This window comes from Apostichopus japonicus, chromosome 16 (assembly GCF_037975245.1).
Source record: "Apostichopus japonicus isolate 1M-3 chromosome 16, ASM3797524v1, whole genome shotgun sequence".
NCBI classification, from domain to species: Eukaryota; Metazoa; Echinodermata; class Holothuroidea; order Aspidochirotida; family Stichopodidae; genus Apostichopus; species Apostichopus japonicus.
Window position 1 is genome coordinate 41,269,467 of NC_092576.1, and position 19,144 is coordinate 41,288,610.

Consider the following 19,144-nt stretch of genomic DNA (forward strand, 5'->3'; position numbering starts at 1 on the left):
TTCCTCTTATCATACGATATAATCATGAAGTTCCATGATATAAGCAATTCAATTATATTAGTTTGATCACGCTTAGTTATAGCATTTCGCGCAATACGTATACCAGCGTGGAACGGGACAGTCACCACTTTACTCGTAGCCTTTATTCGTAACCTGTATTCGTCTGCGTACTTATTTGCCGTGAACTTGACTTCGATAAAGGATGATTTGAAGAGAAATTGATACATATTCGTGGTAAAGAAGTAATGCAACAAATTTATAGTTTCAAAATTTGAAATGATGATATTCATGGCAAAAAAAAAAACAACAACAAATATTGCAAACAGTTCGAAAGTGGTTAAGTTACGTTCGAAAAAAAATCCCAACATCACTGTTTACACTTTTTTATATTATTTTGTCAATAAAAAATAGATTAAACACCTCTCCGTCATCAACTTTAATTATTGCCAGACAAATAAATAGGTTAATTACTGAAAAATTGAACTTCGAAAATAATAGGTTTTACCTAATTAACTATTAATGAGGAGTGACGTCAAGAAACCTCGTGCATATTCTACAAGAGAAGAAAGCACTTTTCGCACCGCTGGGGACTGACTGGGTTGCAAGATTTCGCTAATCTTAGGTATTTTATATTAAAGGTCAATGTAATGGTTCTCGAGTACACTGACTAGAAGAGCAGCATAATGTTTCTATTAGAAGGTACTAATACCATAGGACCCCACCCGCTCCTCCTACATTTACTCTAGAACAATTATATTCACAGAAAATCCGAAAGTTAAACCACATACCATCGTTTCAGTCTGAAGGTCTACTTTTTTTGTAAAAAGAGATTGCTATACATCAGATACAGTTCTAGTGGTCTGATAAAATATATCTTGTTGATTGATATAAGGCATAGTAGGCGCATTTTTAGTGGTCGCGTGTTAGCTACATGCGGAATGTTATAGGTTTTCTCCTGTTGTACACATAGTTCAACTGCATTTAAAAAAAAATGTTTTCCGTAGTGAGAGACATTTAGTTCCTAAGAAGCACTTGGTTGCATCAAACCAAATTAGCACTGTCATATATGTAATTAGTTAAATCACTCAGAAATCGTGTAAACGCCGAATCAAGGGGTTCTCGCTTTTTTTCCCCAAATTACTTGCAGATTAGTTACTCCGTTTTCCAAACTTTATATTTAGCATGGTCTTTTGTTAAAGGAGGACGAATGAAATAGGACACTTGTATTAAAGCTTCTGACAGATCATATATATGGTAACACATATGTATCCTTTCACAGTTTAGTGATGACATTTTATGGGAATGGAAAACCTCAGACCAAAGCTTGAAACATTGGAGGTGGATTCATCGGATGAGCAAGCCAGTGGAGATGAAGAACCGTCACTATCATCATCTGCTCAAGCTGCTCAAGATTGTACGACGTCATCGCAGTCAACTGAAAGACCTACGTTTGCTGATAGAAATGATTATTCGACGTCAACAGTTACCGAGAGTCTAGGTTTGTTTTATGAAGTTGCGCTCTATTGACCTTGTCCTGTCATAATAAATAGGAAGATTAGTTATCTTTGTTACTTTTAATTTCTCTTTCTTTACACTCAAGTATGTGAGAATTGTGGTAATTTCTTTCATATAAATTGTTGTTATGTTAGCGGCGTTTCAATTAAACTTTGTTTCCTAAATACTTCCTACACGTACTTTCAGTTTTAGTTTCAGTTCATGTTTTGAATGGTTAAGCTCAAAGAATTATGAACTTCTATTAGGTTGTTGACATTACATATTTTTTAATTTGCTCTCAAAATATTAGTTTATTTAACCATTACGCTTTTCCTATGTTATTCAGTTTCTTCTCATGTTATTCAACAATATATTGCATTATTGCATTTTCTTGCAACGGTAATCTACGTTATCATTCACCCAGTAATGAACGACACTTATAGCGATATAATTGGAAATATTTATGCTCCTTCTTTTGGAAATCGAATCACATTTATTTGAAAAATATAAGGTGGAGTTTCTTAGGAAGATTAAACAGTGTTTTCTGATTCCTAACACACATTTCTCGGTGTTGGCACTGTTTTGTATATGTAGCGTCTTGATCTCACTTTTCTATTGATTATATTTTGTGCCTTACAAGTTCCCAATGTACACATTTCTTATTCAAAGTACTTAACAAACAAAGATCCACAGTGTTACCAATTAACATCTTCCCGGCCTCCTCAAAAGAAGAAAACGAAAAGTAAAGCAGAATTGAAACACAGTATAAAAGAGGATTTTAAAAGTTATCTAACGAAAGATGAGATCAGGTTATAGATTTTACTAAACTCTTAGTTTAGTATATATGCAATGACCAGAATAGCTCCAAATATTCCGAATTGTTCGTTAATCGTTAATCTCTAGGTAACCTATAGACATGCAATCGTCAATTATCAGAACAGTACTACTAAGAAAAATTCTTCTCGATCGACTCGCCTTAGGATGTGGATGAAACCTCATACCCAGAACTTAAACAGAAATCTTACTTGGATCTTTTTTTTTCTGCGAGTATGTACATATATTACGTCATGATATGTAACTTTCCTTCGCCTCCGTCAAGTCGAGTTTTGTATTTCTTCACAGATAAAAAATCTCTTTTAGTAAATGCTTTGAAAAGGAGATATAAGATACAATACGACGCTATCCAACCAATACCGTACATTAAGGAGAGACTATATTGTGTAGATAAGGTATTTGTTGAAGTAGGTACAGAGTTCTATATTGTTAGAGGAACAGCAGATAAAGGTGAATGGGTACGTGTGAATTCTTACAGAGATATTTTCACAGACTCACGAATTAAATCCACGCGTCGTATCATAGAAGCAGATGCCGGCTATGGCAAGTCAACTGTAACCCTACAGCTTGCATATGATTGGTGCAATGGTGTAGAAAGTTCACCTCTGAAAGATGTAGAAATTCTCATTCTCCTCCGGTTAAGGCAGCTTGGAAATGTCAAATCTATCTACAAAGCAATCAAACTGTTTTTGTTAGCAGACGAACCGCGAATCAAATCCAGTGATATTAAAAATATCATTGAAAGCTGTTCTGCTGTTGAGGTACTTCTGGACGGGTATGACGAGTATCCTGATAAGGACAAACGTACAGGAAGAGACGTAGATCGAATCATTACAAATGATCTGTTTGAGGATTTTGACGTATCCTTAACAACCAGATATCTTCCAAAGGACTATGACAGATATAATACTAAGCGAGTGAGATTAGTTGGATTTGACAAGAAAGCACGTGATCAGTACATTCGTAAGGCTATTGCTGGAGATAACGAAGAGGTTGTCGAGGAAATTAAGCGCGCTTTGAAAGCTAACCCGATACTTGAAGACTTATGTCAGGTTCCTATCTTCTTTGTTATGTTTGCTCACATGACTCACGAAAAGGAAGATTTTCAAACCTTCAAATCGGTTACAGAGTTCTTTCGCCACATGATCCAATGTTTCCATAATCACATGAGAAATAAATCCATGGATAAGAATACGAAGAAGCACATGAGTGAGTATGAATTTGAGCATAATGAACTTAATAATGTAGCGTTTGAGGGCCTCAGTAACGAAAACCAACAACTGTCATGGGGTAGGGACAAACTCAGTGAACGACTTGGTCAAGGGTTTTATGATCACTATATTTCAGTTGGTATCTTGGTAGAGGAAGAAGTAGCTGACGTCAAATATGGAATGACTCCAGCCAAATACATACAGACGAAGACCGAAGCAAGATTCTATCACAAGCTGTTCTGTGAATATTATGCATCTTTTGCATTGTTAGTTAAGGTTGCTGCTGCTACAAGTGCAATCGAGGTGAAGAAAATTCTTGATAAAATAGATCCCTTCGATCTTCAATACCTGTATCGATTCAGCTGTGGGATTGACGCTAAAGTTGGGAGCAAGATAATAACATACTTGAATAGCAGGGAAGACGGTGATAAGTTTGCCATACTCTGCATCCTGGAACAAGCTGGCGAGATAAATGATGACATCAAGAAAAGTATCAGAGATATCTGCTCGAAGGTGTTTTTTCTCTCCAATAGGGACAGCAAGCTGCTTCAAAGATCTTCTATTCAGCTCTTGGGTATTGCGTCTAAATGTAATGTAAGTAAGACTTCCTCTGTGTATACATTTCCTCAATTACGCTATAAACAGCTGCTTCCTTAGAAATAAGAGAGCGATATCGGTGTTTGTGTTTTAATTGTTTTTATAGCACATTTTAATTGAATGGAATATTCCACAACAACTGAAAATAATTCGTTTAGCTTTTTTGAGGCAAAAAAAAACCCCAAATGTATTCGGCTTCAAGTTAATCGGTAAAATAAAATACACCTGTATGCAAACTGTTCAAAATTATTTGTCATAAGCTCACACTAATCCGACCAATTCCCATCCCTGGTATTTCACTTATATAATATAAGTTTATTGTGTATACAATTACGCAAATAGGAACACTGTCAGTAATATGTAATACCTAACCAAGTGTTGAACAAGAAACAAAAAATGGAAGGTTTAGAACTTTCTTCCCGGACTAACTACTTTCTATTTATTAACAAAAGTTTCGCTCATTTGTGAGACATGATTTCATTAGTCAAAACACGAGGATCGCAACATGTGATTTCGTAAAACTCATTGTATGTAAAACCATCACTTATCTTTACTTATTTTCATCATATTTTCTATAATGACTTGAATGCCTAGCGTAATGACATTATTTTAAAATATTTATTATCACAATCAGTTGCAGCTCTCACTCAATTTAGAAAAAAAGAAGAATATCATGTATTAAAGTCAAACACAAACTTTTAAACTTTACTATGAATAAGAATTATATGAAATCATCAAAGGCAAGACTTAAAGTTGTATTACACATCTGTAGTTAAAATGATTGATATTATAGAAACATTTCCTTTTAGGCCCCTTATACCAAAACAAACTTTCTGAAGGAGAGAGGAAACACTCCCCGAATCCCTCCCTAGAACGAATGTAAGACAAATCCCCCCCCCAACTAGAATATTAAGTCGATACAGAGGTAGAGCAGGGGCGCAACCACGTTTAGTTCTGAAGGCTTTCCGACAAAAACAAACAGCCAGAAAGGGTGACGCAGCAAACTCCTTGCCATTGGCATAACATGATATTACAAAAATGTAAAATGTAAATAGCACCGTTTCGCATTGAAGCATTATCCATATTTACAAAATTCCTCAAATAATAATACTAATAATATGTACGACATAAAATATTTGCCTCCACTACAATGAAAGGTAATTACGCCTCTAGAGGATAGATCTAAATCTCGTTTTATGAAACGTAATTAATAATGACGTCAATTAACCATTAATCTTTGACACTTAAAATGTGATATTCGTTCATACTTTTCAGTTATCGTGCAACATATATAAAAAAGTTGGTTATTTGAACACCAATCTTCAAAAAGCAATACATCGTTTGTTTTTTTGCTGAGAGCAACGCTAAGTTTTCATAGCTGGATATGCACTTAAAGATATGCTGAGCCCACACCAATATTACCCAACATCTGTATATGATGTGTCTGTGTCTAGAAATAAACTTTACTCATTTATGTGATAATATATAATTGCCTTAGAGCTTTCTTTCCACAACCCTTTAGGTTACATTCAGAAATCAACAGCGGTATATATCAACTCTCTATGAATAGAAGCCACCATGGATATCAATCTTATATTTTGTTTAACTCACTCCATACCAAAGTTATATTTTATATCCCAAACAATTAACTTTAGTATCCTGATTAGTAAACGGTGTAAAACATGAACGTTTCAGTGGTGTAAATGAGGGAGTGCCTTCTTATAGTTCCTATTAACAGTGATTATACGTTGAGCAAAGAAACTTAAAACAGATAATTTATGGTTTTAAATAATACTCACAAACGAAAACAAAATAAAACAATTCAGTACATACCAAACCATTCGACCTGTTTCATAATGTTAGCCCCATTTGGTGTACTGACTATGAGTTAATAGCAACAACAACACATGGATCAAAACGTTGGACAGAAATGCACGCGTCTACTACCATAGGACATATGAATTACCGACAATTGATTTTTACTTTCCGCTACCCTGTTGCGACCCAAAGGGCGGATCCAGCCTAACACTGAAGGGGGGGGGGGCGGGCAGTTGATCAAGGAGCGACAAAAAATAAAACGCGATTGTGCATTAATATCAGATCAGATGTTGGGTATAAGGGGTACACTGAGGGACATGTGTGGGCCTTCAGGGCCATAGCCTGGGTAGAATATTAAGGGGGGGGGGCGGCAGTTGAGGAACATCTAGATATTATGTATCGTCAAGATGTTACACAGCGATGCTTTGCTCTGCCTATATATGACAGGGCCTTTTTATCAAATTTTCAGTAGGTGGGCCATTTCGCAACATAAACCACTATGACACTATCTAGCGTAGCAAGAAAAGTTTTGTCAAAAATGCCTCCCATTGCCGGGAAAATGGCACTTTTTAGGCCCTGAAAGTTGCATCACTACATTCTTTATTTTAAGATCTCATTACAAATTACACTTCAAAAAAAATAGAAGAAGAAAACAATCAGTAGGGTTAACAAGGATTCTACGTTAAACATGTCGATAAAGCTCACTGAAATAACGCATACTGTCCAGGCGTTCACGTTAAAATAGAAATATTTGTATTTAGGAAGTTGAAATTTCATGGACAGCATGCACCCCCCTGAACCCACAGGACACGGCCGTGGCCTTAGAATAAAGCCAGGGGAAGCTGAGAAGGATGTTATGTTAAGAACGCTTCTTGGCAATAAAAGTAAGTCAAAGTATGAAATAGAAATACAAGGAGAAGACTCACTCTGACCCTGTCAAATGTTATTAGGGTTCCAGCACCATCCCTTACGACTGCCTCTGCGCATAACCATGTTTTAGGGATCAGTAAAGTAGCCCACCCTTTTAACTGGTAGAAGTTCTTTTTAAAATGAGAAAACTTAGTCTAGGCCTAACAAAGTACTCCTTCAAGTACTCCTTCAGTACTATACATACATACATACATACATATATATATATATATATATATATATATATATATATATATATATATATATATATATATATATATATATATATATATATATATACATTTTCTTTTGGTATGGACTAAGGTAGGTTACAGTAACTTAATATAACAGCCAGTGGTGAGTTTTCCCAAGTAGCTGTAACTCAGGTGTTATACGTAGAGTTGCAATTTCGAACGTGACACAGCCGGTCAAATTTAATATATTTTTTCTAAGTGGAGGAAGGCACAGTAGTCTGCGGGTGAGGGTGTAATGGAACTAGCTTCGTCATTTACACTTGCACATCAGCACGCAATCATGCATTGTACGGAATACGAAAGTTCGTAATACAGGTGCTACGGTGTTCAGAGGTGCTTAGATCATTCGACTGGGCTGTAGTTTATAAGCCGACTTTTTCTTGAGAATGGTGGTGTCAAACTAATGGGGTGGGGGAAGGTGGGCGGGGCGGCTTGTTCGGACCCAACTAAAGAGCTTTGCGACCAATTCCTTTCATCTCAAACTGTTGTATGAGAAGACTCAATACATTACATATGCGGCGTATGTTGGACAAATTTTTACCTTCTCATTGCAATAGCGAAGCAGTAGCGTAACAAGGGAATCTTTACGAAAGTTTTTTTCCCGTATAAAATGTCATAAATGCACGGAGAATATAAATGAAAATGGCTTAAGCTCATCGTATCGTTGTTTACATCTTAGATTTGCTATGGTATTATTAAATTTCCGTGCCTTCGGGTTGCTTTGTTGTCAACAGTTCAAAATACACCTAACCTAACCGCCAGTAAATGTTTCTGTATTTGTTCGGATAATTGAAACTGATTGATGCCATCCCTCTATTTATCATCTCCTGCCCCTCCACCTCAGCCTCGACACACGCACTCAAACTGGCAAACATTACTTATGATGTCTTTCATTTCAATAGCGGTTCAAGTACTTGGGTGTAGACACACGGGACAAGGTGCACGTGTATGAAGTAAATACAATATATATATATATCTATATATATATATATATATATATATATATATATATATATATATATATATATATATATATATATATATATATATATATATATATATATATATTGCTTCAGGTTGTACCAGAGAAAAAATAACTTTACTTAAATACATCGTCGTACTAACAAGATACGTTGCATAGCAATTTTCATAATATGACGTCAATAAGTTGCATAAACCTGGTCGATTTGAATGGCGTCAGGATTACAGAGGGCGCGAGTGAATATTAATGATGGACTTACCAATATGGTTGAATACTGTACTAACAGCTTATAGCAAGTAATATAGAGAGGAAACAATTTAATATCCATATATCAAGGACGAGACAACGCCAATATTTCAGGAACAAACAAAAATCCTTATTTCAGTGGCGGGGGGTGGGGGTGGGGGGGGGGGGTTCCCCTCACTACAACCGGAAGAAATGGTTCAACCGGGGAATTAAGCAGGGGACAATAGAACCATTGCTACCGGAGTAACCTCCCTCTTTTTGCAACTTGACACAACATATTAATTACCTTGCCTTCATAGGGTTACTTATATAGACCTGATTTATATTTCTAAATATGCCTAAAAATGCATCTCGACCCTTTCTACATTAATCATACGTTTTCAGTTTTCAATTTGCCCCAACACGATTTTCGTAATAAATGTGCAACGGTTCTGCACTATATACACCTTAACCAAACCTCTTCTGGGGTTTCATATTTCGCATGCCTTTAAAATATACATCATTTAACGCTATCTTAACTACATATTCTGGTTAACAATTATTATCAAGCTCTTAACTTTGAGTCTTGAAGAGTCCATGAGAGCCCTGGACAGAGGAAACAGTCAAAAACGTGTTTTTTTTTTAAATTGTGGAAATTGTTTTATTCAGTCAATATCTTACTGCAAAATAGATATTCAATAAACATACTTATGGTTTAAACTAAATTAAACTGTTAAACATATAATGCGTGATCGATTCAACGATGTATCTTCAAATGTATTCACCAATCTTTACTTCAATGTTATATTCTGTTCATCATTTAATTTATGTTTTTCCATTAACATTAACATCATAGTTATTTGATGCATACATCTTTTTGCCATCTCGGTTTCATTAATTGCTTGTGTAATTGATTCATCTTTCTTTTGTTCTTCCCACAGATCCCGATTGTTGATCTGTTTCTGTTTGAATCTTTCAGTAAAGCTAATAAGGATAACATCGTCCTCCGTTCTGGTCTTTCTTTGAGCAATCTTTCTACAGTAGTCAAGATAAGAGTAACTACAGAGAAAGGAAGAAAATTGACAGAGGAAGATGTTATAGGTTTATTACTCTATGCAGAACAATCAAAGGATCTACGTGAACTCTGGTAGGTATTACTAATAGTGTTAGATACATAACAGTTCTACATACATGTAATGTCCACATTATAGTTAAAAGATATTTTTGACCTGGTACATGGATTGCACAATCGGCGTATCGGTGCTATAATTAAACAGGCTGGTTTATGGAAGCTGTTCCGTCCCCACTCGGCTACATTCAAATTCATTCAAAGCACTGAACATGTCGTCGGAACACAGGTCTTGCTTTGCTGTAGGAGAATGATTGATTTCATGAAATTTAAGTTTCTCTGAAAGGAAAATGAAATAGACATATCTTCCATTTCCTTTCAGGTTTCGCAGCTGTCCACTACCAGAATCAATCCATCCAAATTATATTGCAATCAGATTAAAGACATCGAATCTTAAGGGTAATTAACAAACAATCCATATGTTATAAGTTCCTAAGGTGTGGATATAACACAAACAGATTTCTGTGTCGGGTTGTCTCTACCAAATAATCAGTCAATAATATTACAGAGAAACAGTGTTCATGTTATTGTGTGCGCTATATGCTCTGTAATTTATCTGCACCAGTAATGACATGAATGCCATCTACCAGCTACCATAATACTATAACATTACTGTTAGACATTCATGGTATAGATATTGTTTGTATACTTAAGGTGTCATTTAATGTGTTATCGATACCAGGTGCTATAATTAGTCAATCATTAAACCAAACAATTTGATTATGCTTTCCTATATATCATGATAAGGTTTATTTGATACCGACGCACAACATAACAAGACCTATCTTTTTTGACAAAATAACTAGGAAGGGGGAGGCAAAAGAAAAGCAATATTTGGTCGTAGCTGTATTTACGGTAAAGCCAGCTAAAATATTACATATTTTTCATAATAAACCGCCCTAATTTTCACTAAAAAGCCTATAATGGGATTGTCACGAACAAGTGCCATAACGTGAATAAACAACTAAGAAAATCTGTAATGTTATGATAGATGTCAGCACTGCAGTATATATATATATATATATATATATATATATATATATATATATATATATATATATATATATATATATATATATATATATATATATATATATATATATATATATATATATATATATATATATATATATATACATAATTAGTGCGACATGTTACTCTTGCCCTTAGTGTATAAACTCAAAATCAATGACATTCAGAAATTGAAACAGGGTTAAAGGAAATACAAACAAAATTTTATTGGTTTTTCCCACGTACATTGTAATAGTAGAGCGATTAAAACTACGAAATATTTAGTGTATGTTTTCCAAGTTGCATAAGGACCTAAAAAAGGAGGGGAAAAGATGCAGTCTGTTGGATGACAATGCTCCATTTACAACACCCTATTCATAGGATACAGGAATTAATTAGAACATAGAGGCACACATTCATGGTTGTTATTTTTACAGGCTCAGAGAAGAATAACTTGTGCGACTCATTATAAAACCAAGTCATATGAGAATAAATTACACTAGACTTGATTACTGGGGAATGTGAATAACATTTCAAAATGCTGAAGATAGTCGTAACGTCTTACCTATTAGTTAGTTTACTTGCACTGACATTACATCACAATCCTAATTTGCTAGTTATAAAGATTCACATAACGAACAGATATTCTTGCTACCGGGACACCAAGCAATCAAAACGTTTATCACAATATTTTCATATATCATTTGAATGCTAATTTAATTGAGGTAGAAATACAACCTACTTACTACAATAATATCCGTTCCGATAGTACCACATGTATACATTATATTTAGTTAACTGGTATTTAGAACAAAGAAGGATAATGAGTGACTTCAACATTATGTCAATGGAGATCGATATAATGTGATGGTAACCTTGAAATACAAACACAGTAAAAATACACTTTGACTTTTTACTTTATTTTGGGCACAATCTGATAGTTGTGTAGCCTTACGGTGAATCGTTAATATTGAGGTAATAAAGCGGTGTCAAGTAGAAGTGAGTAATTGTTAAGCCTTGAATTATTTGGAACATCATTTTGTCATGTCCTATAATGATACTTGAACAGTATCATTGTAATCGTACACAGTCAACTCCTAACGTTCGGCTAATGAATACGTGTACCTATCCCCTTAGTATGCATTACACAGTAGGTCTACTATATAATATGTATGTCTAGGAACAGACAGGTCACCGTAGGTATATTCATTTTGTATGGTCAATATGTTGCCTTAAACATCAAACTTGATTCACGCTAGCCGAGGCATAGTACAGCAACATCCTTTAACGGGACCTTAGCAGGTCAATATAACTCCGTAGCCTAGCCTATACAGGACAGACAATAATTATTCAAGGAGCCTACTTTAGATTTTATAGTCACATATGTATCTAATATGGTATTTTCAAAGTCACATATGAAACTTTATACCGTTGCAACATTTCTGACGAGTTATGAAGCGATTTGTGAAGTCACTTATTACCGACCATACATTGGTTCTTTGACCCGTAGGGACTTGTCGTGCAAAAAATAAGGGATTGGGCAGTTCAATTCGCATGACATCATTGTCCCCTCTGTAATTATTTGTTAAACCACAATTACATAATACAATAAAGAAATATTGTTATTCTTTACTATTTCTGAGGTAAATTATTATGTTCACGTTAGGTTCCTTTAGGCTCTGGTGGTTCGAACTTAAATGACACAAGAGTTAAATTAAGTCAAATAATAAACTTTCGTATTACATCAGGAGAATTCTCATCTCCCTAGCAGGTCCGCAGATTGTTTAAAAAAAAATTATTACAAATAAAATAACAAAGATGATTAAAATCGTTTACTTCTCTGTTTTGTGTGACGTATTTTGTCATAGTTACCGCATATTTTTGACCATTTTTATTGAAGCTAAGTGTTCAACACAATACTGCACTTGAATAGAAAGTTCATTACAAGTCTACCTTTGACCTCAGTGTCACTCCAGGTTTTTGTTCAGTATACATAAAGATAATTATTAAAGATTCTCCAACATGCATAGATCTATCTCTCCCATGCAGTCTTCTCGCAAAATTCTGGTAGTTGTTTGGATCTCCATTCAGGGCAGTGGATTAAGGTAAGTGTACATAGCTATAATACACAGTGAAACAACAATAACATACCTAATGATGATGGTTATGTCTCACATGAGTTTCGTACTTATTTTACATATTATATTGCAAACTGAACTGTTTGACTTCTACATCTCTGAAGTCATAGAAGTGAGAATAGTATAGACAGAAATAATGCGTGGTTCTTTAGAATATAGTAACCATTAATATACATATGCTAATCATTATCAGTGTTCAATGTAAAAATAAACTGAAACAAATCCCAATGTATTATATTTATATTAACTTCATACGATAATTACCTAAAGGGAAGGTCAAGGTTCATCGCGGGAGTACAAGTACAATTTATAATTGATTTAATTGCCTGTGTATCATTTTAATTTTTAGGCTGATGACGTCGAAACTATCACTAAGCTGTGCTCAGAGCGCGTGACTATTGCTAAGAGGGACATTGAGTCAAAACAAAGGTCAACCATAGAGCTCCTGGAGAAGGCATCAGGTCGTGACGTAAGTCAGTGAACGATATAATTATATCTAATTGTACAAACAGTTAAATATACATACGTCAGCTTAACCATAAGGCCACCGACTATTTGTACATACCTATGGTATTATTGGAAAAAGAATTAAACATCGAATCTGCATATTTGCTGGACTTCAAAGTGATGCATTATTATTTACGTTTAGATGCAATTCTATTGAAGGACATTTTAAATTAACCATATTTTTTCTAATATTCCTTGTTTGCATAGTTTCATCTGCGTTTATCATGCATTCCGTTGCAAACACCAACTGACTACATAAATAACAAAATAAGTGTAAATTCAGAAAATGTTTGTTTCCCTGATTCCCGGTTTTTAAATTATATATATGTTTCAAACTGTTTACAGTATTATGATGACTGCTGACAGTTTCATATTTGCAATATATGAGCAATTGAACACTTTAATTATTAATTTAATGAAGACGTTTATCTCAAGGATTGCTCGATTTTTTCCGCGATTTTTGAATAAAAGTGCCAAGAGAGCCGAAGTACCTCATGTTCATATTATCTTCACTCAACCAGTAGGCATATTGCTAGCGCAGCAACCAAATGAGGTCCTTCGCTTTGCTTAACAGGCCGAACAACAGTATCTTATATGTCAAGAAACACATATCCCGATCATAGTTGTTAAGCTTAATTTAACTATTAATTTACCAATTATCATGGTGCATTTTGTGTTTTTTTCGTTAGTTTAATTTATTAAAGTTTTATTCTGATTTCAAACTCGAAAGTCATTTTCAGATGAGGCGTTTTCAAACACCGACCTAGAATTGAACGAAAATATCGTTTTGTTAACTTCTTTCAAGTAGCCGACTTAGCCAATGGAGAATGGTAATCACTGCTACAATAGTCCGACTTTGCCCCCCACCCCCTCCTCTACGTTGTATTTTGAAACATGAAACTTTAGCTTAGCGCCAGTCACCGGAACTATTAATTACCACAACGATATTAAAAAGAGAGGAGTTTAAAGTTACATTTTTTCGTTTCTGCAGATATGACATGTACTGCACCGTGAAATATGTGTTTAATACAACATATGCTGAGCTTAGTTAATACGATCTTATGTAACCAACAAACAAACTTAAAGAAAACCTGGTAAATAACTCACGATGGCGACATAAAATGATTGAGGCAGTGTTTTGACATCCAAGTATGGTAGCTATGACGTCACAGGAGAATGATATTGGGAACCATCGATATTAACTTTAGATGGTTGGCTAGTTAAGATGATATACTGTACTCATTGTGTAGTGCAGGTCCTATTGGTTATATTGATAGCAAGCAGTGTATTTTAAAACCCGGATAAAATGCAACTTCGCTGCTTAAGATATGGCTATTACATTCACTTTTTACGTCATAAAATATACTTAAAGTGAAATTAAAGCTTTTAGTTTATTTTGAACTTATCACTAAATCTCTTAATGTGTATGATAATCCTTTGTATTAATTTCATGTAAGTAATTGTTACTTTTCTTGTGTAAAAAATTCAAAAATATCGCAAACTGAACACAATTCAAGTGTTTACACATGTTTATTTTCTTACTCAATTTACCTCAACTCCATATTGCTGAATCCTAAAATTACACAATATCTTCATCTTTGTACCGGTTACAACATCAAATCTCTATTTCGGGGTTTTTGTAGCTAATACTTTACATCCACATGCGCCGTTTGACTCCCTATATCTGTTCTAACAATAATATATGATATCAACATCATTAATTTTTTTATCATTCCATCAGATTCCTATCGAGGACTTATGTCTATTCAAGTCATTTAGTCACGTTGATAAATATGACGTCATCCTACGATCAGGTCTACGCCTATCAGGACTGCCATCAGTACATATAATGCACATATGTACAGAGAGAGGCAGAGAGATGACAAAACAAGATATTGTTGATATATTGATGTATGTACAGCAGTCACACCGACTAGAAAGACTGATGTAAGTATATGAAGATATATAAACAACATTAACGATTACAAGGAAACCCATTCAATACTCGAACATTATTTGTCATATATCATACAACGTTAAAGGTGACAATGAAGCCCATGCAGCACGCGAATATTCTATTTCATGAAGGAACGGATAGATGTAGAGAAACCGTACTCTGTTGCTTCGAAGTACTTACTATATAGTTAGAGCATCTTCGAACACGTTGCTTCAATACAATAATTAGGCTCCGAATCATATATCTAGTGTGAACAACACGTGGTTTCCAACTTAATTATGCTGCAAATATAACACCAATGTAATAAGATTCACAGTAGGGCCTTTATTTACGTACAAAATGTCTATCAAATTGCTTGTTCCACAATTTTCCGCTAACGAATTACATTTGTCAATATTGAAAGTCCGAAATCGAATTCTTCAAACTGTTCGACTTTAATTTCCTTGTTAGAGTTAAAGTAGTAAATAACAGATAACACCAAACTGAACACAAAAATTCGCTTTAAGTATATTGAGTATTTATCACCTCGGGTAACAATTACAGAGAAGAAAAGTTAAGAAAAATAACGAATGTGAATTAACGGTTAGGAAAAGCTGACATTAGTCAGGGTTGTTACAACCACAATACTATTCCTCTCTCATTGATAACTACCAGTTGTTACACTTGTAAACTTTCATAACGCGATCAGAATATAATTTACAAAAGAATTGTGTAGGTAGTCGGTATATGATATATATATATATATATATATATATATATATATATATATATAGATATATATATATATATATATATATATATATACATATATATATAAATAAGCATAATATGTACCTTAGGTCGACAGTTTATGGTAAAAAAAAAGTGTACCTTAGGTCAACAGTGTACCTTAGGTCGACATTTCAGTGTCGACCTAATGTTTTCACTACCATTTTAAGACACTTTTTTATTGTCGCAAATAGCTTTATAATGTTCTCCGTCCTCTAAAACGTTCATTTAAAAGTTTTGGTTAGGGTCGGTTCAGGGTTAGGGTTAGAAAAAGGGTTAGGGTTAGATTAAATTTAGTGTGTAAGTCAATGTAACTGTCGACCTAAGGTAGGATCCATAGTTATATATATATATATATTTGTAGTACAGGACGTGTATTTTCACCGAGTGTTTTCTTATGTATCAATTCCAGAGGGACAAAAAGCTTATCAACATATTCGTATTGTTACGAGGGCTCATTGTAGCCTAACGCTAGTTACTGCTAGTGAGGAACCTAATGTTATTATATAGAAAGTTTTTAAAATGGCCTACGTGACAATCAATATTTGAGAATTAGGTCGGGTTAACGTCAGGATGTTATTTATGTAATGAGCAATACACGATTGTTCTGGTATATTCCTTATGATGACGCGCTGGTCTCGGTTTAACGTCGGTTTACGTGAAATCGCGTGTAAGCTGTGCACACATCTTCGTGGATTCTCTGGAATGTTCGCGAGATATGCAAAGGACTTCCAAGAATAGAGAAACTGGGTTAGGTGTATCGAGAAAGATCTAGATGATTCTTGACATGGCGAATCGTATAAAAACCCGCTCAGATCGGGGAGTTTCTGAGTTTCTGAACGAATACAAGCGACGACACATATTATACCATTCTACTATATATCGTCAGTGCTCAACTGCCAGTAATTTCTGAGGGATTGAGATATCGATACCAAGATTGATTCTACACCTCCATTCAGAAGTTTGAAGAGGACTTTGCTGTGAAACTACAGTCTTCCAGTCTTTATTTCGGAGAAGGTGAAGAATTTCTGTCTCCGTTGAGGAAGTTCGTTACGCCAGGAGTTGGTGGCTATAAAGCTAATTTTGGACTGACTCTGGTAATATTTTAGTCGGCGAGAAGTTCGACTTGTGCTTCACTCGATTGTGGCTGGAAGTCCGTCTTCTATGTTGGAGCATCGCCGGAAAGAAGGTGACTGCTGTTTCTGGGATCGCGAGAAACTTCGTCGAGGACCAGTGAATTTCGCGGGACAACGGACCGAGAATCGTCGTCATCAAGGTCGTGGCCGCTGAGGGATATCGCCGTTGGAAGAGACCAGCGTGTTTTAAAGTGTATCCTATCTTGTTAAGTTTGTGAGTTATTTTCTATATATTTGTAATTACCATTTGTTGTTGTTGGTTCAGACTCCATTGTTCAATATAGTTTACGTTCTCATTCAAATTCTCTAGACTCGTCAATTTGTCTGTGTTCCTTACGGAAACGAACCCAGGCTTGTGTCTCGTTTAAAATTAGTTATCGAGACCTCTCGCATTTCCAACGTAACAGTATCAAAATACATTTGTTGTATATCACATTCATATTATACTACTTAATATATCGTTTCATTCAGTGATAGTTTTTGTGTCAATTAGTAACAAAATGAGTCAAATATTAATCGAAAAGTTTTGGAATTGTAAGGGATGCACCGGATTTGTATATACAACCGGAATTCCGTTTTAGGAGAAATGGAATAGGAGTGAATAATGTTTTATATCCTCATCCCATTCCTCCCTCCCACACCCCCCCCCCAAAAAAAAAAAATATATAATATTGGTTGACGTTTTCGTTAAAGTGGCATTACCAAGTCAATTCAATGTTTAACATAAATATGTTTTAATAGTGTGTTTGCTTTCCTTAAAAATTTAAAAAAAAAATAATTAAATTTTCTAAATCTACGTAATACTGTACTAAGTATATGTGATACTAACTGAAAAACACTTAAATATGCAACGGGGTTCGGCTTCCGACTTTGAGCACTGCTTATTTTTTGAACCTAAAGAACTTACTACTCTAGAATAATATTTGAGTAGATACTTTTACAGAACTTTATGTAATATAGACGAAAGTATTTTGTGTAGTCAGACTATGAATTTTCCCATTGTCTTATTTTCCTTTAGTTTAATGTCTTAAATTAAGCATCGTTTATTGTAATGTATCAGTTTTCGCTGCCTTATAACATTGCTTTTTTTTTGTGGACGTAAACAGGGAAACGGGAACGGCAACTGGGATGAGGTAGCTCAAAATATTTCTATACGTTAGTAAGCTTCTTTTAAGATACAACTTGAGATAAGTGAGGCAGCAGGCATCTACCAAAATATTTCATATATTCACAAAGAACGTGAATTGTATTATTATACCTAAAAGTGTAATTCATTAAATCTACTTTGCAAAGTTACCTTCACTTATATCCGCATTTTGTTAGTACCAACATTTAGGTCATAAGTTAATCGATATAGTGATCTAGGTGCATTTACTTAGCGCCATTACTTTGTCTTAGTGTTTTCCCCAAAAAAAGTTCAGAATACCATCTACAAGATGATAGTATCTCAACAAAGTTACTCAAATGACGCGTTTTGTAAATAATTTATGTCGCCATCACTTTTTGTTTGTTGTGAATGTATTAGATTGATTATGGTAAGAACAGAAACGCATTTGATTTCTTCTCATCATTAATTATGTGTATAAGTAAGTTGGCCTGACGTTTCGATCCTAGCAGAATCTTCGTCAGAGGCTAAATGACAAGTTCATAAATTTAGGGATAGATTTAGGGATAGATTTAGTATAAAGTTATTTTAAATTGGTTCAGTTCGTTCATTCTCATATCTTTGAATTTGCTGTTTGTCTCATTATCCTTTAGTTTTAACGCCTGTCTTCTACCTGCATCAATTCCAGTCGGATCCATTCCTTCGGCCTGGCTTTCAAAGAATATCACAGGTATCAATCATTAAAACATTTAATTGATTGATCGATCGGTTTAACTAACACTGTCATAGATCAATCACAGTGATCCGGATTACAGGTTAAAGTTCAACAACTGTATATTTTTGTTCATGTCGTTGTTATTTGTTTACAGTATTGGCTTCATGAAATGAACATAATTAAAGGTCGGTCGTCGGTCATTTATAAAAACATTGTTAATGATGAACGATTGTAAAGATGAAATAACAAATTACAGATAGTTATATCACAACAAAGATTAACACGTTCACTTCCTGTTGCTAAAGTGCTGAATGCATATAAGTAGAGCAGGCACATAATATAGTCTACATATAC

At 34.6% G+C, this 19,144-nt stretch overlaps 2 protein-coding genes across 2 annotated transcripts in view; both read left to right on the plus strand.

The window, feature by feature from the left end:
* LOC139982680 (uncharacterized) overlaps nt 1–19,144 on the plus strand; it is a 214,111-nt gene that overhangs the window by 153,344 nt on the left and 41,623 nt on the right. The window lies entirely within an intron of this gene.
* Nucleotides 1,303–13,083, plus strand: LOC139982541 (uncharacterized). The gene is made up of 6 exons (XM_071995434.1): nt 1,303–1,498; nt 2,617–4,133; nt 9,266–9,471; nt 9,776–9,852; nt 12,514–12,569; nt 12,952–13,083. The coding sequence occupies exons 1-6, from the start codon at nt 1,303–1,305 to the stop codon at nt 13,081–13,083; spliced, it is 2,184 nt and encodes a 727-aa protein (XP_071851535.1).